This window comes from Garra rufa, chromosome 19, assembly GCF_049309525.1.
Source record: "Garra rufa chromosome 19, GarRuf1.0, whole genome shotgun sequence".
NCBI lineage: Eukaryota > Metazoa > Chordata > Actinopteri > Cypriniformes > Cyprinidae > Garra > Garra rufa.
In genome coordinates, this window is record NC_133379.1 from 43523565 (window position 1) to 43547571 (window position 24007).

A 24007-nucleotide genomic window follows, 5' to 3' on the forward strand; every position below is an offset into this window, starting at 1 on the left:
GAAGAAGAAGAAGAATGCCTTTTTTACAATATGTAATATAAATCTCAGGTGTGTGTCTGAATGCATTAAGAGCCAGGATCCCAGAATGTGTCTAAAACACGCATACAGAGATGGCATGCGAGTACTAAACCAAGTTCTCTTTCACATCTTATTGCACTTAAATGTAATGTAAGAAAAATCCTTCAGGTCTCACAAATTCTTTGGTTTTTCAGCATTTTTGTGCATTTGAACCCTTTTCCAACAACAATTGTATGATTTTGAAATACATCTTTTCATACTGAGGACAACATATGCAACTATTACAGAAGGTTCAAACATTCATTGATGCTACTTAAGGAAAACAATGCATTAAAATGCATTTAAAGATCAGGGTAAATTTAACTTATTTTGTCTTCTGAAAAACACGTAACTATCTTCTGTAGTCTCTGACTAAAGTCACAGTACTAAATGAAAAAAAATATATTATATTTTGGCAAAATAAGAAAACTGTAGGCCTACACATTTCCATTCTGTTCAAAAGTTTTCATACCCTTGCTCTTAAAGGAACACTCCACTTTTTTTGGAAATAGGCTCATTCTCCAATTCCCCCCCGAGTTAATAAGTTGATTTTTACCGTTTTGAAATCCATTCAGCCGTTCTCCTGTTCTGGCGATATCACTTTTAGCATAGCTTTGCATAGATCATTGAATCCTATTAGACCAACAGCATCGCGTTCAAAAATGACCAACGAGTTTCGATATTTGTCCTATTTAAAACTTGACTCTTCACATCTTATTGCACTTAAATGGGCAAATACACACAAGTTTGTTACAAACACATATGAGGTACAAAAACAGTCGGTTATGTCTGTGAAGGTAAACAGCTGGAAAAGAAATTGCATATTTATATTAGATCAGTGTGGCAGCAGCGTAATATAAATAATAAAATCAATAAATCCACTGCTCTTGTCTCCTCTGAGGCTGGGACTCTAAATAGTGTTCTGTGCTTGTCTGTGCAGCTAATGACAGAATAGTTAGCATGGTTTGCTCAAACTTTTGCCATGGTGTTAAAACTAGATGGCGATACCGTGGGTGAAAACTTGCATATGAAGGAGCAGTAAGATTACAATAAGGTCCCCTTCCTATGTCACGAAGGGAACGAAATCTGAGTGTTTTTTTTTTACAAGCTTGCAGAGAAAGGCTTACCAAAAAATTACTAGGTTGTTTATTGTCACTTTTTCTGGGTTGGTAGATGCACCCGGGACCTGATCATTGCACGCAAACACGGAAAACAAATCAGATTTACATAATGTCACCTTCAATGTTTCTGAAAAAAGTCTCTTACATTCAGCAAGCCTGCATTCATTTAATTAAAAATAAAAACACTAGCATTGCAAAATATTATAACAATTTTAAAAAACTGTTTTATATGGTTTTATATATTTTAAAATGTATGTTATTCCTGTAACGGCAAAAATGAATTTTTAGCAGCCATTACTCCAGTCTTCAATGTTACATGATCCTTTAAAAACCATTCTAATATTCCAATTAAGAATTAACACTTTTTTCGTGGAAACCATGATGTGTTTTTTCAAGATTTTTTGATGACAGCAAGTTCAAAAGAAAATAATTAGTTTGAAATGGAAATCTTCTGTAACATGATAAACGTTTTCACTGTGACTTTTGAACAAATAAATCCATCCTTGCTGGTTAAACGTATTAATTTCTTTAAAAAAAGTCTGTATTGTTAAAATAGGTAAAAAATTAATACCTGCTAATTAAAAGGTTCCATTTGGCCACATAGTGCACTAACGGTACCTATTTACACTAATAAAGAAGTTGAAGGTTGAGAGTAAATAAATAGGTAAAAGAAGAAGAAAAAAAATGTGACCAGTAAATATGTGAGGAAATGAAGTGGACCTGTAGACAGCTCTGCCCGCCTCCACAGCCATCCAGTCAAGGGCAAAATCAATCTGCCTGACGAAAGATGACATCCTTCTTACAACTGTATGAGCCACATTCAGCACCACCGTGGGCTCAGCTCGCATGATCCTGACAACACACATAAATATGGGAGCGAATCAACATGTGTCAGCTGGAAAACCATTAAAACCAGCAACCAGAGTGAATTTGTTCATTATTTGCTTGCCAATGTCAACAAGTTAAAGTTGGATTAAATAGTAATGTATAACTATTTATTATTTTACTATATCTTGGTGCTGATAATACCAAAGTCCCTTTAAGGCAAGTCATGTCACTCGGCGGCCATCTTTGAAACGCCTCTCGGGCATACAAGTGCAGCTCCTATCTGTTTGAATGGGGAAACATCAAATTCTCCAAAACTGTTCACCAAGCTTACGATTAAATTTCATATTTTAAATCTTCAAAGAAATCCAACAAGAACTGGCTCATAAACATGGTTCCTTGTGCTCCAAAAGCGTGAAAAAACGCTTATTTTTCCGGCTAGATGAGCCAGTGCGCATGCGCAGTACTGAGCGCACGTCTTAGAGCGCCGATTGTTTCTATAGCAACCGGGACTTCTAACGGCAGCTGCAGTGACGCGCTGACTTTTCTAATCAACTATTGGCTCTTTCACTAAGAAGGCGGGGCTTCACGGCCATAATGAGCGTTGCATTTTTCCCCATTCAAAACTACACGAGTGACATGTCTTGGGTATTCTATAGTCTTTGATAATACTCATTTCACATGCACAGAAACGGTAATGCATTTTTTCAGGATGCTTTTCTGAAAAGAAATCTCAAAATAACAGAAAACTCCTATTGACCCCAAACTATTGAACTATTGAAGAGACTGCAAAAAACATCTGGACTAACATTAGAAGCGTGGAGTGAAAACCTACTCATAGAAGTGTGTTTTTGAGATGGACAGGAAGCTGCAGTCCCGATGTGCCCGTACGGAGAAGATAAGTGGCTCGCCTGTCAATACAGCCAGCTGACCCACCAGATCTCCTGGGTGAGCCACGAACAGACACGTGTCCACTTCTCGGTCAATCATCCGCTGGTACACATACAACGTGCCCGAGATCACAAACTGCACACTTACATCCTGAGGGACACAAACCCACACACAGTCAAGCAAATCATTTGGACAGAGTAACACATTAGAAATCCATTGAAATGTCTAGCTATTCTCACTGGCTAGGTTTCAAAATCGAATGAGTTGCCTGGTTAAGACAGCATTTTTGGGCAAAAGCTCATGTAAAAATGACCCTGTTCTTTTAGTGATTTAGTTTTTCTAGTGACAGTTGTTCATGAGTCTCTTCTTTGTCCTGAACAGTTAAACTGCCTGCTGTTCTTCAGAAAAATCCTTCAGGTCTCACAAATTATTTGGTTTTTCAGCATTTTTGTGCATTTGAACCCTTTTCCAACAACAATTGTATGATTTTGAAATACATCTTTTCATACTGAGGACAACATATGCAACTATTACAGAAGGTTCAAACATTCATTGATGCTACTTAAGGAAAACAATGCATTAAAATGCATTTAAAGATCAGGGTAAATTTAACTTATTTTGTCTTCTGAAAAACACGTAACTATCTTCTGTAGTCTCTGACTAAAGTCACAGTACTAAATGAAAAAAAAATATTATATTTTGGCTAGGGGTGGGCATAGATTAATTTTTTTAATCTAGATTAAATCTTGGAATTAATCTAGATTAATCTAGATTAAAATGGCTAATTTGAATTCTGCTGAAGGCATTCAGAATATGTGTGCTACCCAAATAATGACTTAAAGTCTTTGAGAATGGATCATAAAGCTCATAAAGCTGTTCTATGATAATTTGTTGATGAAAATAAATTATGTTCAATTAGATGTACTTGTGTTTACTAACTAACTAACTAACAATGAAATTATTTTTTCTACCTATTAGATTGTGTTTTTTTTAAACGTCAACACCTACCCAGCCCATTACATGTTACACCGTACTTTTATTTTGACAGGTTGCCGTGAAGTTTCTGTGTCATACAGTATGATATGATGCTAGTTTTCTCAAATGAAACGGTAAAAGTGACACTCACAGCAGTTTGGGAGATTGAGTTTATCTGTTCATGTGAGATGAAAATGCCAAAAATTACCGGGAGCGTCACGTGTGTTTCACTATGCGTGTAGTAAAAGCTCGTCTGCGCAATGCATACATACAGCTAGGCAAACGGAACATATCGGATTCATATTAAAACGGTCTTTTTGCATTTCAGTTTTCACATACACTAGTCCATATCGCTATTTGAATTAAGTGACTGACCAACATTTGATTTATGAATCCAAAAAACGACGAATTTACGTGGCATTTCACTATAGTAGATTCGGTTTTTATGAATGGAGGACGACGCGATCCCGTCTGTGTTTTGGCGGAGGAGACTTAAACGCGCGACCATATTCTATAGTCTTCGGTATACATCCGCGTTAAACTATCAAGGTAAAAGTCATCATAGCTTGCGTAGTTTAGACCCAGCTCCCAACCCAAATTTGAGAATAGATTAACGGCGATATTTTTTTTATCGCGCGATAAGAGTTTCACGTTAACACAGCACGTTAACGCCGATAACGGCCCACCACTAATTTTGGCAAAATAAGAAAACTGTAGGCCTACACATTTCCATTCTGTTCAAAAGTTTTCATACCCTTGCTCTTAAAGGAACACTCCACTTTTTTTTTGGAAATAGGCTTATTCTCCAACTCCCCCCCCGCCGAAATTCGCCACAAAAAAGGTAGCACGAATTCCGTTATATAAGTGGTTTGGCTACCTGAAAAGTGACTCTTAGCTCAGCTGAGAGTTTGGCGCGATTGTTAAAACCGAAACCGAAAGCAAAAAACGCACGCGCATTCAAAAGCAATTTTAACCCCCCCAATGCACGCAAATTAGGCTGCATGGCATATCTAGGCTGTTATTAGTATGTAGGCTATGATAGGTTGTGTATGTCTATAGCTCTGTATCATGCTTGAAATATCCGTCTCTATTTGCACTTTGAATATTTAGAGAGTAGCCTACTTTGATTATGGCTGAATTGTCTGCACTTAATACGATTAAGAAAGAACCGTGTCGTAATTTTTTGTTATTTATACTGTAGGTTGTTTCAAAATGCAGTGGTTGCCTCTAATTTAAATAGCTCAACCTATAATAGAGAAAATAAACAATTGTGTTAATAATAATAATAAATAAATAAATAATTGTGTTACAAATTATGTTTTTACTATAATTTTATGTTTACATTTTGTACATTTACTCTCATTTACCATACTCTGTCACAACTTATTTATTTTTATTTTTTTTTTAGTAAGTTGTTTTAATTTTTAAGGCCAAATCTGTAATCTGTTTTTGTTAATTAACTATACTTTAAATTTTAATGAACCCTTTCATTTTTGTGGCTTCAGGTCATTGTTGGGATACTATTTTAAAGCTGGCAACATCAACAGCTTATATCGAAATATATATCGTTATCGTTCAATATGGGGGAAAAATTATCGAGATTACATTTTTGCCATATCGCCCAGCCCTAATTTGTCCTATTTAAAACTTGACTCTTCTGTAGTTATATTGTGTACTAAGACCGGTGGAGATGCAAAGCTGCGAGTTTCTAGGCTGATAAGATTAGGAACTACACTTCCATTCCGGCATAATAGTCAAGGAAGTTTGCTGCCGTAATATGGCCGAAGCAGGCGGAGTATTATCAGAAATGAGTTCCCAGCTAGTTTAGCATTTGCACATGTGCTGCGTGGTATTACTGCTCCTGCTTCGGCCATATTACGGCAGCAAACTTCCTTGACTTTTACGCCGGAATGGGAGTGTAGTTCCTAATCTTATCAGCCTAGAAAATTGAAGCTTTGCATTTCCACCGGTCTTAGTACACGATATAACTACAGAAGAGTCAAGTTTTAAATAGGACAAATACCAAAACTCGTTGGTCATTTTTGAACGCGATGCTATTGGTCTAATAGGATTCAATGATCTATGCTAAGCTATGCTAAAAGTGATATCGCCAGAACAGGAGAACGGCTGAATGGATTTCAAAACGGTAAAACTCAGCTTATTAACTCGGGGGGAGTTGGAGAATGAGCCTATTTCGAAAAAAAGTGGAGTGTTCCTTTAATGCATGGTTTTTCCTTCTGGGGCATCAGTGAGCGTTTGGACCTTCTGAAATAGTTGCACACGAGTCCCTCAGTTGTCCTCAGTGGGAAAAGATGGATCTCAAAAATCATACAGTCATTGTTGGAAAGGGTTCAAATACACAAAAATGGTGGAAAACCAAAGAATTTGTGGGACCTGAAGGATTTTTCTGAAGAACAGCAAGCAGTTTAACTGTTCAGGACAAACGGGACTCATGAACAACTATTACTAAACAAAAAAACAAAGCTGCGGATCATTCAGGTAACAAAACAGTACTAAGACTCAAGGGGATGTAAACTTTTGAACAGGGGCGTTTTTATAAATTCAACTATTATTTTCTCTTGTGGACTATATGTAAACATCTTTTATGTGAAATATCTTATTCACGTCAGTACTAAATAAACAATAGCATGCATTTTGTATGATCCCTCTTACTTAATTAACATTTTGCAGATTCTAAAAGAGGGACGTAAACTTTTGACCTCAACTGTAATTTTATGTTAACGAAAGTGCCTCCCATGAAAAGTTTCAGCTCACTGGGTTTTTAGCCTTTTGAAATACATTTTCTGTGTGACGTCTGACCTGATCTCCTTGGCGAGCTACAACGGATCCAGCTTTAACTTGATGGAGCGTTACTCTGCCCTCCAGCAAACCGGGGTCCTGTACACACACACACAGCACCAATAAAAATATTAAACACAAACACATAAATCAATCCAAACATACATAAACCATGAACTCATATCCCACTAATGGAGATGTATTTTGACCTGCAGCTGAAAAATCCCCAGCAGATCCTTCTTGGCAGCCTGGAAAATGGCGCCCACTTTACTAGGGGGGACGTCAGTGTGTGGTGCATTGTCTGTGTAGTGAATCACAGTGGACGGAGCGTGCTGCATGGTCACACTCTTCTTCAAAATGGACTGGAAAACACAAATATATATATATTTTTAACATGTAGAGATGTTTAGGATGACAGAGAGAGATGAGATGGTGGAGGAAAAAAAAACCTTGTGAGTGACAGAACTGGATGGAGGATCATCTATGGTGACTCTGGCACGTTCATAGGCCATGTTCAGGTCATTTCCTGCGACTCCTGCACAAACACACAGAAACCAGATCTAGTTTGTAGAGTTTAGTACTAGAGGTGTCATTTCTGTGCATAAGCAAGAATGTGTGGAGTGAATAAGAGTGGATGGACAGATGGTAGGTCTGGTGTTACCTGAGCTCTCTACAGGCATCGAGACCGAGCGAGACCTCCGTACGACCGTGGACATGTTTTCATATGAACCAGCTTGCCCTCCATCTAAGTGATGAGACGTTTATATCACTCTCAAAAAAGCAATGTACAATATTCCTGTAAATCTGTATTTTTGTTAAAAAAAAAGCTCCTTCTGACTTTTTTTCAGATTAAAACAAATTCTGAAAAAACACTATAAGCTAAAATACTCATATATAGGGTCAATATTTCAAACTATGTCATCCAAGATGTTCATGTCCTTCTTTCTTCAGTTGAAAAGAAATACTTTTTTTCTCCATTAAGTGGACTTCAATGGAAGCCAACGGGTAAAACAATCAATATGCAGTTTTAAGTTGGGCATGCACATGCACAAGACAAGAATTTCTGTGAAGACCCTTATTCCTCGTCTGGGAACATGTAGAGCTTTGAAGCTGCTTTAAAACGGCAACTTGGACCTTCAACCCCTTGGCTCCCATTAAAGTCCACAATGTGGAGAAAAATCCTTGAATGTTTTCCACAAAAACCTTAATTTCTTTGTGAATGAAGAAAGAAAAAAACATGAACATCCTGGATGACATGGGAGTGAGTAAACTAACAGGTAATTTTTATTCTGGAAGTGAAGTAATCTTAAAGCGATGGTTCGGAGTAGATTTGACTACATTGCTATGCACTCCGAAGCCCATCTAAATGCCCCATCAGAAGTTGTGGCGACACGTCGACGTCACTTCCCTGGTTTGGGAAAAGCACGTAAAAGTCCACCTTCTACGTCTGTGTGCATTGTCAACGTAGTAGGTGGACTTTTATGTGCTTTTCCCAAACCAGGGAAGTGACGTCGACGTGTCGCCATTTGTAGCTTTTGAGACTAGTAGGGATTGGGTAACAGTTGTTTTTAATACACTCATGGTGGACTTACAAATTTTCCAATGCAGCGTTTTGTGAGTACATACCCTATTTACACTACTGTAGAAGTTTGGTAAGATTACTTGCACGTTTAGTGGTGCAATTTACGAGATACATCACATGTACCATGTACGGCTGTAGCAAGCCATTCGACAAGCTCAAATATCTCCGTCAATGTTCGAGTAAGGTATAAAAAAAACTTCGGATGGGGCATTTAGATGGGCTTCGGAGTGCATAGCAATGTAGTCAAACCTACTCCAAACCATCGCTTTAAGTAAGATTTCACTTATACTCACCAAGGCTGCATTTATTTAATCAAAAACACAGTGAAAACAGTAACACTGTGAAATATTATGGTAAAAAAAAATATTATTCTGAAATGTAACATGTGACCCTGGACCATAAAACCTCTTAGGTAGAGCGGGTATATTTGTTGCAACAGCCAAAAATACATTGTATGGGTCAAAATTATAGTTTTTTGTTTTCTATGCCAAAAATCATTAGGTTATTAAGTAAAGATTATGTTCCATGAACATATTTTGTAAAGTTCCTACCATAAAAGCTGCTTAGTGCTCAAGAAACATTTGTGGAGGATTTATGAAGGATTTATTAGTGAATACACATATGTACTTCAGCCAAATTTGTGAACTATTTGGACTGCATTCAACTCACTGCAAAGAACAAACTCAAAAGAATAATTTGTCCACACAACAAAAAATCAAATACATACCCGAGTCTGTTAAGTTCTCTCCAGAGCCCTGCAGGTGCTCGTCTTCTGTTTGTGTCTGAATGTGGGGTCTGCGTGGGACTCTGCTGGGACTCCCCTCGGTGAGCACACTGTTGACTGCGAACAGCGGCACTGCTTGTCTCTCCTACACACACGCACACATATCAGACAGACACTTACAAGCATTTGGCACCCATTAAACAATTTACTGGTCTAAAGTAACAGCCACTGACTGTCTGATGTCTCTGATGTCAATTCAATAAATAACTTTTAATTAGTTCAAAATCTCAGACTCCTAATTACTCATAATAATGATTTGTGGGTCATTAAAGCTTAATTTTTGTGCTGAGGTTGATTAATTAATTTTTATTTTATTTTACAAAGTCTCATTATTACTATTTACTAATGCACAAGTATCCAAAAAGACCATAAAAAATAAAAGTATCATTTAATTAGTTTAAATGACACTATATTTCAACTCTTCTAAAGCCACACAACAGCTTGGCTTAAATTGAAGTCATAACTTTTCCTGGATGTACTTAAAACGGTTCAAAACTTTATGAAACAAAAAGGAACATAACTATAATATTTCAAAGACACTTATATTAGATTTTACCTTTTCAACATCCTTATTTACCATTATACCTTTTTCATTTTTACCCTTAAACTCATCATTCAACACAACCCAGGTAAGCAAAACATCACAAAATAATAAATGTGAGAACTTATGCTGTGCTGTCACGTAATCTTGCCTGCTGCTGGGACTAAATTGTATTTATAGCCGATGGGAGAACACTCAAATTCACAGCGCAAGCCAAAAGTACTTCTTAAATCAAAACAGAAAACAACTCCCTCGGCCTGTCCGTGCTATGAGGGGAGAGTTACGTGTTTTTAGGATTGTGCTATGACATGCAGTGATGGCTGATGGAAGATTTCCACCCAGAGGGCGTTAAAGTCGGTGTCCTTTAAATGAAAGCCGAGGTCTTATGATCCATGTTATTCAATCTAGCTGAGCTTTACGGCTCCAGCGCAGGAGTGATTATGCCGATGGGGGTTAACGTAGCATGAAATAACACAGAGAGTGTGTGTGTGTGTGTGAAAAAAGCACATATTTTAGAAGTGATAGAGTGTGTGTGTGTGTGCGCGATCCTAAAAGTAAAAATGTTGAGATGCACGTGTGTGTACTCTTTCTCCGACCTGATTAAAAAGCTCGGTCGTCAGTCCCAGGTAGTTGTGGAGTGCCAGGAAAGTGACTCTCTGCAGACGCACCATGATTATCTAAACAGACAGAAACAAGCCACAAATTAACACTGTCATTCTTGTAAATTAATATGCTTATTTCTGTAAAGAACAGTTTGCGGTCTACAAATAATATGCCAGTTTCTATGCAGTAAAATGAGTCAGATCATGGGAAAAACAGGATTTTCTTTGCTCTTTTGAACTAAAGACGCTTCATATGCAATGTAAACATAGTCTAACTTTTCACATCGCCATGATCCCTGCACAAGCAAACCACTGATGAAGAACGTAGAACATACAGAAATTGTCACGTTAACTGTATCAGTAACCATCAACAACATTACATATTATATTATTATTTACAGTTGAGCTTAAAAGTTTACATCCCCCTTTTCAGAATGTGACAAACGTTTTTTTTTTTTTTTTCAAAATAAGAGAGAAGCTGAATATGATATTGTACATAAAAGATGTTTACATGTAGTCTACAAAAGAAAATAATAGTTGAATTTATAAAAATGACCCCATTTAAAAGTTCTTAATACTGTGTTCTTACCTGAATTATCTGTGTCATACAATGACTGTATGATTTTGAGATCCATCTTTTCACACTGAGGACAACTGAGGGACTCATATGCAATTATTACAGAAGGTTCAAACACTCACTGATGCTCCAGAAGGAAAAACGATGCATTAAGAGCCAGAGGGTGAAAACTTTTGAACAGAATGAAGATTTGTACATTTTTCTTCTTTTGCCTAAATATCATATTTTTAGATAGTTACATGTTTCCCAGAAGACAAAATAAGTATTTTTTTAATTAAATAATTTACTACAATCTTCAAATTTAAGTTTTCGCTTCTGCAGCATCAGTGAGTCTTTGAACCTTCTGTAATAGTTGCATACGAGTCCCTCAGTTGTCCTCAGTGTGGAAAGATAGATCTCAAAATCATACAGTCATTGTTGGAAGGGTTCAAATACACAAAAATGCTGGAAAACCAAAGAATTTGTGGGACCTGAATGATTTTTCTGAAGAACAGCTGGCAGTTTAACTGTTCAGGACAAATAAGGGACATGAACAACTGTCACTAAACAAACAAACAAAAACAAAACACAGCTGTGGATCATTCAAGTAAAAACATAGTATTAAGAATCAAGGTGATGTAAACTTTTGAACGGAGTCATTTGTATAAATTCAATTATTTTTTCCTCTTCTGGGCTATATGTAAACATCTTTTATGTGAAATATCTTATTTCACGTACTAAAACAGCAACATGTATTTTGTATGATGCGTTTTATTTCGGTAAAATAATTAACATTTTGCAGATACTTGATCTCAACTGTATTTATCTGTATCAGGCAATATTGGATATTTATTTTACTATTCTGATGACCTTTTCCGTCATCTAACATTTATAGTTATAAGTACAGCGCTACTAATTTAGGAATCCGCTAAGAGGAACTACAGTGTATATTGTGCTCTTATATAAGTCATTTATTTTCATATCCCACTTCAGCAAAAATATGAAAAACCTTGGAAAACTGTGTTGAATATGGCCCATTACTGCACTGTGGCTAAGACAGATGTTCAGTAAGACAGAGGTCACACTGATGCAGACAGCTATCCGAGAGTTCAAGCCCCTCTGTACCTGTATGACTCTCACTAGCGTCTCTGGGTATTTCTCAAACACTGACTGGAAAGCTGAGGCAGGCAGACGCAATATGGTTGACCTGACCGCTGCACGAGCAGACACAGTCTTATAGGAAGCAGGATAACCCTGGAGAGAAAGGGAAGAGCCAAAATTAATCTCAGTGCACTGGAGCTGGATTGTGAAGTCGTGAGGAAGGCAGACAAAGAACTTACTGTAATGACGTCTAGAATGCTGAGCAGACTGTGAACGCTGTCCCCGGGCAACACGTCCTTCACCACAGGCTCTGTGCCATCCTGAAAGACACACATACAAAAAGATAATACAGTAATAACTTTAGGGGAGGGCACGAAGGTTAATTACTCATTTGCCATTTAGCTGACACTTCTTATTCAAAGTGACCTACAGGGAATTTATTGCAGGGACAAACCAAGTGAAGTAACCAGAGGTTAACCAAGGAAATGATGGCGATTGTTCATAACTCAAATGGTGTGGGGTTCGAACCCGTAACATTTCCATTAGCAGCCCAGATCTTGAACCACTAAGATATTGTACCCAGTAAACCAATATTTTATTAGTTGTCTTTTCACATTTGAAATTATATACAGTGCCTTACAAAAGTATTCATACCCTTCTTTTTTCATTTGTTATGTTACAGCCTTATGTTAAACTGCTTTAACTTCTTCCACATTAATCGACACTCCATACACCACAATGGCAAAGCACAAAACAGGTTTGTAACAACTTCGTAAGTATTCATACACTTAACTCAGTACTTAGCTGAAGCACATTTACAGCCTACAGTCTTTTTGGGTATGATGCGACAAGCTTTGCACCTCAGCATTTGGCAATTATCTTATCACATTTTTTAGAAATAAAAAACTAAAATGATTCAATTGCATAAGTATTCATACACTTTTTTTGGGACACTCAAATTTTAGCTCAGGAGCACTTGTGTCACTTGTAGATGTCAGAACCTAAGACTGGGCAGAAGGTTCACCTTCCGACAGGACAATGACCCAAAGCACACAGCAAGAGTGGCATATAGACAACTCTGTGAATGTCTTTGAGCGGCCCAGCCACAGCCTGGGCTTAAACGCCTAGGCAATAAAATATTTCTGGAGAAACCTGAAAGTGTGCGTCTGTCCCCATCCAAGACAGAGCTTGAAGGCAAAGAATGGCAGATAATTGCCAAATGCTGATGTTCAAAGCTTGTTGCATCATAAGACTTGAGGCTGTAAAAGTGCTTCAGCTAAGTACTGAGTTAAGGGTATGAATACTTATTTCAGTGTTTTATTTTTACTAAATTAAATTGAGTTGGGACAATTCTGTTTTTCCTTTGTCATAATGATATCTGGAGTGTAGATTGCGGTGGAAAAAGGTCATTTAAAGCAGTTTAACATAAGTCAGCAACATAAAACATGACATGAATATGAATACTTTCGCAAGGCATCTAATGTCTATACAGGGTCAGAAAGCTTTCATCAGAAATATCTTAATTTGTGTTCCAAAGATGAACGAAGGTCTTACAGGTTTGGAACAACAAGACAATTTTCATTTTGGGTGAACTATCCCTTTAACTCAAGTTTAAATCATTTAACCTGTAGTAAAGAACAGTGTGCAAATTGACGTTTATGAGCAAGGTAGACATTCTCTAAACCATTGCTGTAATGGTTAAAAGGTATTTCAAAAGCACATCCTTACAATCTCATGAATGCAAAGCTCCAGCCTTCCATCCTGAACCACATAAATGCTGTCATCATCATCCCCGGGCTTGAACAGCCCCTCTCCCTCCTGCAGCTCCACAAACACCATGTGCCGACACAGCTCCAAAAACAAAGGCTTCTGAAAATGACCAAGTACCCTGAAACGGATCAACATTGGACATTCCATTAGCCTGAAAAAGTACCATGTGATTTGCATGCAGCTCAGCTGCGATTATGTGGCCCCACAGGGTCAGAGTTGTTCACCTGACGTTTTTGAGCATGTAGAGCACCTCTGAGGGCAGGTTTGAGTTCTGCACATCAAATTCGGTGAGATCTGCCTCCAGGAGAGAGGGAGGGGGTTCTTTAGGCTGCAAAGTGGGCGGCTCCTTCCTGATCCGCAAGATCCTGCATGACATCATAGCAGGAGTCAAACAAAAAGCACTGATCAGACGTCTCCTGACTTAAACAGTGTGGGTGATAAAACGAAGATGGCATGTGTTCTGTAAAAATTAGGTTTTGAGAAGCAAAACACACCTGCGCGCTATACTAAGAACTTTAGGTCTCTTCCGAGAGCGCTGCTTAGACACCGAAGAGGAGGATGGTGTCGAGGACAAGGTCTGGACCTGAGAGATCGAAATAGACAAATTAAGTGGAGGATGGAGAGAAAACAAAAATATCAGGCTGTTAGTCATACAGGTGCCACACATGCCATTTGGCACACTCTATGCTGCCCTCCAGTGGAGGAAGAATGAAGTTTAGGCTGATGTCAGTTTTAATTACACCTACAAATGAGTATGTGAAGCAAGTCTCTGCAGAGTCAGAGTCTGAACACTCAGCTATTCATCTTGGAGAACAAATGCAACTATTAATCACCAGCTAAAACAGGGTGCAAATCACAGGTAAGCAAATGGATTTCAGCAAGGCGTGACCCACCTTTCTCATGATTTTCCTGCCATAGAAAAGTACTTTATCTCTTTTTCTGAACCGGTAGCGAGGAGCACCAGCTTGTTGATCTTAAAACACATACAAGCAGATGCATAATAAATAGTAGACACAAACTCAAAATATATAAAAGTGTGAAAGCATCTGTTTTGGACACAGAAGTGACACATACTTGCCAGTTTATATCTGCGGTAGAAAAAAAGCACAGAGATTCCTATCAGACACACAGCCACCACGGCACCGATCAATACACCCGTCAGCTGGAACAGACAACAATGTCACAAAAATGTAAGATGAGGGATTTTATCTGATTTTAAATGAAAACTGATAAACATCATCCTGTACTACTGGACTTTTGATTTCAGTTTCATCAAAACATGTTTTTAGTAACAGAGCAAATAATACTGGCAAAAATGCTGCACAAGAAATAATCATCTCATTAAATGGGTGTATCGGTCAACCCAACCTGTAACACGTTACATAATCTGAGTCAGTGAGCACGTTTCCATGCACATCAGTAAGATAATAACTCACAAATATCAGCTTATTAAACTAACCAGTTTTCCCCGTTTAAATGCACGTTAGTAACCTGACGCAAGTTAGCTGCTTTTACATGACTTCATTAATAATTTCTCTATAATGACGTCAAAATATAATCATTTGCGTATCTGACTCTTTGTATTCCATACATTAGTCAGTAGTGATGTTAAATAAAGCTTACAACATGTCAGCGGGAAACTTACAGCTCATACATTATCCTCTCATGAAGTTAAAAATGCATTTATAATTTTTTCATGAAAGATTCTGCTTTTGTGATATAGTTACTTATATATTTACTGCAAAATGCTCTCTCTAGATGTGCTAAAATCTGCACTAACAATCAGGGGCAGACTTAACCAATAAGCGGGGTAAGCGGTCGCTTAGGTCCCTCGGAATCAGGGGGCCCCATCTGATATTCCCGAAACATATTTGCAACGTTAAACAATGTTGCCAATCACAGACATATGTTTTCATTTCTTGAACGCAATGACCAGAAGTGCTTAAGTTAGAATCCACTCATCGTTCAAAATGCAGTTTGCGGAGTTCGCTCATTTGATTACTGTCTGACTGTCTCAGAACAGAGATATTCAAATCAGTAAAAAAAAATTGTGTTTCTAGTCATCATTTTTTTTTTTGTCTTGATGTTTCAAAATTACTCTTTTGTGTGGTTTTCCTAGGTGCGCCGGCGCAAACTGCCATGCACTCGTATAAATACAAGAATGCAATGACTGGAGATTTTCGCTTAATAATAGATTACTTTTTCGATTTGTTTCTCGGCAAACCCTAACGTATGCCTTTAGAACACTTGAAATATGGAATGAGTTGCATGGGATAATTTCATGTTTGTAAAAAGACTGAAAGATTTTACAATTTAATTAGGGATGCACCAAATGTTCGGCAACCAAAATTATTTGGCCGAAAATAGCGAAAAAAGCTCTTTCGGTGTTTGGCTGATTAAACAAATTATACCGAACAATGACGTGAGGCGATCAAATAGAGGCGCGCACTAATGCAGCAAACATGTCGGCAGTGTGGAAGCAATTAAAACGGTCAGAGAAAGACACAAAAATCATTACAAGCATCGACAGCACGAGATTGTTTAGTATCGCATCGCATGTCTTCGATGACGAGAGAAAGGTGGTTGTTGCTGGTTACTGTATCATGACTGAAATCGCGAAATGGCCTTAATGGCATTAGTAAATAAACTACAGAATGTTATGTTGTCTAATACACGCACAAATTGTATTTATTCTGACAGCCCTGCACAATCTCGTTAGCCAGGGTTCAAACTGCGAGGGAAATCTGCGTGATGAGAATCATCCATAAATCTGCTGCTGTCAGCAAAAAGTAGTAATGAGGTCTTGCGGGTTTCCGACAAAATAAAAATCAACATTCATAAATGTTAGTATTGTAATTTTACTGTTGTTCTGTAAAAATAAAATAAAAAAGTAACACAAAAATAATAACAATCATTACAACAGCTCTATTAATACCTTTATTATAACATTCTCCTTTGCTCGACAAGGCTGCATTTATTTGTACATTAAAAACACATGCTTGATTCAAGAAGGGGGTCTTAAAAATGGCCAAAGAATTTTATTTTACTAACTAATTTTATGTTAAATTGTGCTTTGTTGGTAGGCTCTAATGTCTACTAGAATGTTAAAAATGTTCAGTGTTAAATACATATTTTTAAATTGTTGTTTTGTAATTGATTTTTTGAGCATTTAAAGCAGCAGACGATCGAACTGCAGTGTTTGCTTATAACAAACAGAAGTTCATCATGCTTTGGTGTGGAACCTAATATACACTATTAAGGTTATTTAAGGTTTTTGTTATAGATATAGATTATTCATGTTTTTTAAATAAGTCTCTTCTGCTTGCCAAGCCTGCACTTATTTGATCTAAAATACAGCAAAAGCAGTAATATTGTGAAATATTTAAAAAAAAAAAATTTTTTGAGAAAGAAAATACAGAAATTAATACTCTTATTTAGCAAGGATGCTTTAGACTGATCAAAAGTGATGATAAAGACATTTATAATCTTACAAAAGATTTCTATTTCAGATAAATGCTTTTCTTCTGAACTTTCTATTCACCAAAGAAACCTGAAAAAATTATACTCGGCTGTTTTCAACATAATTATAATAATAAATGTTTTATGAGCAGCAAATCAGAATATTAGAATGATTTGAAGGATCATGTGAGTGGAGTAAAGATGCTAAAAATTCAGCTTTGAAATCACAAGGAATAAATTACAATTTAAAATATATTTAAATAGAAAACAGTTATTTTAAACAGTAAAAATATTTCAAAAATGTTGTTTTACTGTACTTTGGATCAAATAATTGCAGGCTTCGTTAAAAACATTAAAAATCTTACTGTTCACAAACTTTTGACTGATAGCATTGTTATCGTTCTTAGTATGAACAGGCCTTGATTCAGAGAACACAGCAGTGAGTTTCTGTACCATGGTGGTGTGCATCCTCTCCTCCACGAACTGCTGCAGGCGGGAACGAATTTCACTCCCAATAATACCCTGAGGAAATACACACCAATTTACAAACGGTCAGACACACTCACTATTATGTCTATGTTTTGCTTGAAAGTAACCCTCTGGATAAAACAACCTTTTATATTTGTATTGCACAATTTATTTACATTTGTTCTAGGAACAATGCAATCTATAAAAAAAAAAAAAAAGCTCATGTGGGGTTTCTTAGAAATCATGTTTATTTTTTAATCCAAACCTAAAAGTTAAGCTCAAACGAGACTCAAAGGGGCCTGTGCTTGCTCAGTTGCTTCCCGTCTTGCACAAAAAACACAAGAGCACTTCCCCTTGCAAAAAAAGGGATTTTTCTGCTCAACCACATTCATCCTGATGTCATTCCAAACCTGTTTGCGGTCATTTTTTAACACTGTACTGTACTTTTTATTAAACAGTGAGTGCACAAACAATCAACAAATTACATGAAATTACAATTATTAACTCATACGCATAACACTATACAGTAGCTGCATCAAAAAATAATAATATTTGAGATAGTGAGATGCATGATACTCACAGGATATATGCACTGATCTCCATTCTCATCGTCTGCCATTTCTAAAAAAATTTAAAAAGTCACTCTGTTTATGAATAAAGCATTGAATTAAAAACTGTATTCAAAACATTAACTGTTTTCTTGGATGATAGACTGATAGGAAGAAAACATTTAAAAGTGAACTTTTCTGTGAGTAAAGTGTTAACAGACAAACTTCTGCTTTAGTTGCGCTATGCAAACCATTTTAGTTAACGTTAATCCTATGGAAAAATAAGCATGCCAGTTAAATATGAAGCTGTGTTTATGCTGTCATTGAAGCAGGGACGACGTGCATGACTGTTATGGGCGTTACAGCGATTTAAAGTGTAAACAACAACGTCAACATATGGAAACTGTTTCTGAATTCTGTTTCAGGCTTAGACCCGTTGGACAAAATTGTCAGTAAAGCATACATATCTTACAAAAACGCCTCTTTAGCAGGTGTCTTGTACGTGAACGAGTATTAGGCTAATTAGCTAGCATACAGTAGCTTACTTACTAAAGACAGCGAAACTGAAGACCGTTCGTGAGATAATTCCGTTTGAAACTGTTTATTCATACCACAGCGGCTGGCTGGGTCACTTTCTAGTCATTTCCACATAGATTTCATTCCACTGTAAACTTTGGCAGCTGCTTTTTCGCCCCATGAAATCAAATCTCTGCTGTTGCCTTGACAGTCCTTCATGTGGCAGTGACGTGCAGTTTCATTGGCTACAAAGAACGGCAAGGGGCCAATCAGAATCACTGTTGTTTGACTATTAATATTTTTATTATTACATGCAAAACAACATACACAATACCAATAACTGTGCAAATCATAATATGTGACCCTGAACCACAAAACCAGTCTTAAGTAGCACAGGAATATTTGTAGCAATAGCCAAAAATACGGGTCAAAATTATCCATTTTTCTTTTATGCCAAAGATTCCATGAAGATACTTTGTAAATTTCCTACCATAAATATATCAAGCATGAATTTTGATTAGTAATACCATTGGTAAGAACTTCATTTGGACAATTTTAAAGACAATTTTCTCAATAGTTAGATTTTTATTTTTTTTAATTGACACTAATGACTGGTTTTGTGGTCCAGGGTCACATATTATACATAAAAAGGGGTGGAGTATAATAAAAGAAAAAGTACTAATGTCACTAATGTCAATTTATTAACAAAATTACATGCACTAATCCAGTTTTTCCTTACCGTAAGAGTGGGCGTGGCCATTTTAATATTTTATGGGTCTGTCTTCAGGGCTCATCCACTTCCAGCTATTTTTAGCTATTCAAAAGAGCTCTGTTATTGCAAATTGGTGTGTATTATCATATTATTTTAATTATCTTAATTATGTTATTATTATACACAGAATATTATAATAGTGTTATACTGTATGTCATGCATAAAACGCACAAAAAAGGGGGGGGGGGAAGCCAGATTATTCATTCAAAACTTTGCTAATAACAATTATTACAAATTATGTAACAAAATTAATTAAAAACGTAATCCATTACATTACGCATTTAATCAGATTACTTTTAGAGTACTTTTAGATTACTTTCAAAAGTTTTGACCTAACTTATTTATCACATTGATTTAAATAGGATAGTCTAGTACCATATTGACATAAAATACAAAGAGTAAGAAAACGTATTCCATTCGTTGTTATTAACAACATGAAGTGCATTAAACATTAAATTACGAACAAACTGCAGGGGGTTTGAGTTTATTGAAAAGCTAATAATTAATTAAAATTCATAAAAAATGTTTAGCTGAAATAAATCACTTTAAAATCTGCATGTCATGTGACCATAACCAACGTCAGAGGACCAATGAACATGCAAATGTGATACCTAACTATTAAAATATTTATTTTAAAATATCAGGGGAACTTCAAGTAAATATATTAGGTGAAAGAGGATCAGATGACAAAAAAGTTTGTGAATTTATGCATTTTAATGGGTTTGAAAGACGAAAAGCCTTCCAAAGACAGAAATACGTGGTTAAATAACCTACATAGTGATATTCACATACAAATCAATGTGTTCATCAGTAGTTGATGCGATATGGAAACACCTCTTAAACCTGAAATGATTTTTTTGTAAATCCAGTGGTCAAATGCTGTGTTGCCACCTGGCTAGTGATCTTTATGTGAATGTCTACAATACTTGAAGACTTTCTGAATGTATAAAAGCTGTATGCTATTTTAGAAAGGAAATTTCAAAAGATGAAAAAGAGGAATTAGGAAGAATCAATAAATTATGAATAATGTATTGCTATTATGTTATAAGCAGTCTGATTAGGAGTATTTTAACTCCTAATCTGATTAGGAGTTACTACCCAACTCTGCTAACAGCCACGTGTTTTGTTTTGTCGACAGTAGGAAAAGTGGTGAGCCAATTCAGTGTACATTCATGTTTCTGTTAGTTCCCTTAGTTTGACCAAATGCAATCAAACAGAGCACTTTTCTTCCATAAAAAGTTTATTCATTTGCAAGCCATGTTATACATTCAGGACGTTTCAAGAGTGTCCTTTGACATCAATAACATCATTGTAAGAGTTGTCTAGTCTAGTGCTTTGTCTTCTTTTTTCTCATGGGGTAGAATTTCAGACCAATTACATGTCTCATTTCACACAGCCTGTAAAAAACAACATTCACAGACGTTTCTAAATGAGTGGCTATCAAACAAAAGTAATCCATCAAAACCACACACAAAAGCGACACACATTTAAATACTAAAAATGGCAGGAACAAATAAGGCAGGCATCTGGTATTCACAAATGTGGTTTTTAAATGATGAACGTAAACAGCCTCCACCCATAATATACTTGCATAGTCAAAATTCCCATTAAGAATACATAATAACCCTGTTGACAAAAACAATAGAAACCATCACAGAATTTGTAATGGCTTTACTGGTTTTAATGGAAACTGTAATTGTCCCTATTGGTATTCGAGTGGTGGCTTGTTAAACCACTAAATCCTAATGGAATATGTCCCAAAACACACTACAGGAAATCATTTTTAATGGTTTTAATGAGTAAAAGTTAATGGTTTGTAGTGGTATTTGTAGTGAAAACCATTAGAATTTCTGTAATAGTTTCTATTGTTTCTTTTCAGGGGGGAAAGGCAGTTTTTGTGTACACACTAGACAAAAAAAACAACAACTTTACAATAAATTCCATACAATCTTTGTCCTCCTCCTCCTTTGAAGTCCAGTTTTACTTGTTGAGATATTTGGCCACTGAATGGTAAGCAAGCAGAATCTCCTTGTCTTTGGGACAGGTGAGGTGAAACACGTCCTCCTTGTATGCTTTGTCCAAGTACTTTGTGAGGCCTTTTAGCTCCTTGGGAATCTCAAAACCACGGTACTTCTTGCACACCACCTATAAAGTCAACAAAACATTTAGATCTATCAAGTAGATGAGGTTTAATGACCATAATGAAGATTAAACTTCACTCCACTCATACTAAATAACAGCTCTATTATATAAGTGCCACACTATACAATTTACATAATTTGCCATGTAAATGAGAAAAAAAATGACAAGAACCTTGACAATGTGCAGTTTTGGAAGCAGGTTGCAGTCAGCAAGAGAGAGCCCATTTCCGTCCAGGTAGTGTCTTGTGGATTGGGATGAATCTGGATTGTGGTCCAGTTCATGAGGAAGAGGAGTCAACAGGTATTGATCCAACTTCATCAAACTCTTTAGAAATTTCTTCTCCAGCACTGAAAAGTACACAATTGTTAAAATATTGATATTCAAATGCATCTATCTATCTATCTATCTATCTATCTATCTATCTATCTATCTATCTATCTATCTATCTATCTATCTATCTATCTTTGAGTATATTATATACAAATTAGAGCAACAGGTTTTCCCAAATGCTTTAGAAGTGACAGCCTCCATATTTCAAACGTAAAATGACTTCAAGCCTTGAAGCTAATTTCTAAGTTTCGCTGCCTTCTGGTCATTTACTTTACTGTTCACTAGCCAAATAACTTCAGAGAAGGGTGACCCTTACTGTCATTGAGCCCAGGATTAGGGTTTTTGATGTATGCCGAGAATTTGTGAAAGATGTCATCTCCTGCCGTGTTTGACTCCTTATAGCGGCAGCATAACTTGGGATACCTGTAATACAAAAATAGTGCAAAAATTTTAATTTTATATTACAAAGGGTTGAATTTATTTAAAAAAAATAGCATTTGTTATAAACATTAAAATATTTTTTCTTTTAAGAAATCTCTGGTGCTATGAATACTTACTGTGGGGGAGCAAGTTTCTCTTCCAGAAACTCTTCAATTTTGTTGGTGTCAGTTCGGACCTCTCCGTCATAGATGAGGAAAGGGGGCTGAGAACCTGGAGCCAAGTCCTTTAGTACCTCTGGAGCTCTGCAAACAAAGAAAACATAAATAGTCAGAAAAATTAATTTAAAAAAATCATTTTTAGGTACTAAACAAGTGGATGTGCTGCAATACATTCTAGTGTAGGCTATTTCTAGTGTATTTACCTTTCTTTATTTTTTACTGTTAAATATCAGTTTCAAAATTATTCTGATAGTAGACTGACTTCTAATAAGAAAATGGCTTCTGACTTTCTCTAACGCCACCCTTTTGGGAGCATGGTTTGTTGTTGCGTACGAAATTCCGAGAAAATGGCGGATTGCTTTAAGGCAGCAACAAATGTATGTCTACAACTATTATTAAAGTGATATATTTACGACAGTGAATTTCACTGGTTTAACTGTAGGGGGCTCCAATGTCGCGAAAAATACAACTACATAGAGTTGCTTTAACGTACAGCCCTCAAAACAACGAAAATATAGCAGCTGTGGTCAGAATATCCCAGAGGAAATGACATCCATCAGAGGTTATTTCATAGCTCGATGAGATACCTGATAAATGTTTGAGTTCATGCTGAAATCTCTGACTTTATTAACAAAACTGAGCGAGGTTTGAGACATGGTTGAGATCTCTTCTAAAACACAAGGGCAGAGATTATTCAGATTTTGTTCTTCAGAGAAAAATATCTCCTGTAGATCTCATTTTACACTCAATTTTGAGATGTTAAAGAGATTTCATTGTGATTTTTTTTTCCTAAGGGATGGACTCTGAGACGAACTGTTATCCTGATGTTGACATCTCTCACCTCTTCATGTCCACTGTGGTGAGGGTAAAGTTGACCCCCTTCAGCCAGAGAATCATGAAGAGCCGCTGACAAAATGGGCAGTTACCAACACTTTCACCATCATCGCTTGCCTGAAGACATTCAACATGCAGTTAGTAAATCTTTAAAACACCTCAAATGGAAATTATTTAGTGTACATTTAATGTTAACATGGAACTACATCCTGAAAAATTACCACAACATTAGCAGGCATCAACATTAAGATGTTCATGTTTTTGTTACTTAAAGTAATCTTCGTTCAGAGATGTTTTAGAGATTTTATCATAAGTACTAAAGTCAGCGAGACCAGTTCGATGTTGTTTTCAAGGGTTATGTCATAGGAATGATTGGAAGTACAGCCATTTTGAGCAAAGGTTAGATCATAAGAGACAAAGCTTTACGTCTTATATCTTAAAAATCAAGTTTAGCCCGTTTGACTGTTTAAACACAGACCTTGACAAATAGTTCAATTTTTGCTGCTTCAGCCATCTGTGGTCCTCCTCTGCCTCCTTCTCTTTCTGCGTTGTCTCAGTCGCTCAGGATCTCTCGCTGACTTAAGAGTATCAGGTCAATTTACCAATTTATCAGTCCACCTCAAAGCCTCCTTAGAATCCTCTTTACCTCACGTGTTCACACCTGGATGTTTCTGTCTCCTGTTTTAACCCCTGAAAAATTTAACTGTAGTACTCGATGGTACTAAAAGCAGCTGC

The 24007-nt window shown here is 36.5% G+C and overlaps 2 protein-coding genes across 2 annotated transcripts in view; both read right to left on the reverse strand.

Annotated features, from left to right (window-relative positions):
• LOC141292178 (patatin-like phospholipase domain-containing protein 7) overlaps positions 1-18798 on the reverse strand; it is a 42044-nt gene extending 23246 nt beyond the window's left edge. Inside the window, exons 1-18 of the mRNA XM_073824132.1 lie at positions 18629-18798; positions 18112-18152; positions 17517-17585; positions 14679-14766; positions 14498-14577; positions 14099-14187; positions 13829-13969; positions 13563-13722; positions 12074-12154; positions 11859-11987; positions 10172-10252; positions 8978-9119; positions 7330-7413; positions 7118-7203; positions 6878-7030; positions 6690-6767; positions 2839-3044; positions 1899-2030 (exon numbers count right to left, since the gene is read on the reverse strand). Of these exons, the coding sequence (XP_073680233.1) occupies positions 1899-2030; positions 2839-3044; positions 6690-6767; positions 6878-7030; positions 7118-7203; positions 7330-7413; positions 8978-9119; positions 10172-10252; positions 11859-11987; positions 12074-12154; positions 13563-13722; positions 13829-13969; positions 14099-14187; positions 14498-14577; positions 14679-14766; positions 17517-17585; positions 18112-18150 (1838 nt within the window). The 5' untranslated portion in view covers positions 18151-18152; positions 18629-18798. The remainder of the gene's footprint in view (positions 1-1898; positions 2031-2838; positions 3045-6689; positions 6768-6877; positions 7031-7117; positions 7204-7329; positions 7414-8977; positions 9120-10171; positions 10253-11858; positions 11988-12073; positions 12155-13562; positions 13723-13828; positions 13970-14098; positions 14188-14497; positions 14578-14678; positions 14767-17516; positions 17586-18111; positions 18153-18628) is intronic.
• Positions 18799-20589: 1791 nt separating this feature from the next.
• Positions 20590-24007, reverse strand: LOC141292709 (chloride intracellular channel protein 4-like). The gene is made up of 6 exons (XM_073824747.1): positions 23751-24007; positions 23280-23389; positions 22397-22522; positions 22156-22262; positions 21681-21856; positions 20590-21512 (listed from the first exon to the last, which is right to left on the reverse strand). The coding sequence occupies exons 1-6, from the start codon at positions 23784-23786 to the stop codon at positions 21348-21350; spliced, it is 720 nt and encodes a 239-aa protein (XP_073680848.1). The 5' UTR covers positions 23787-24007; the 3' UTR covers positions 20590-21347.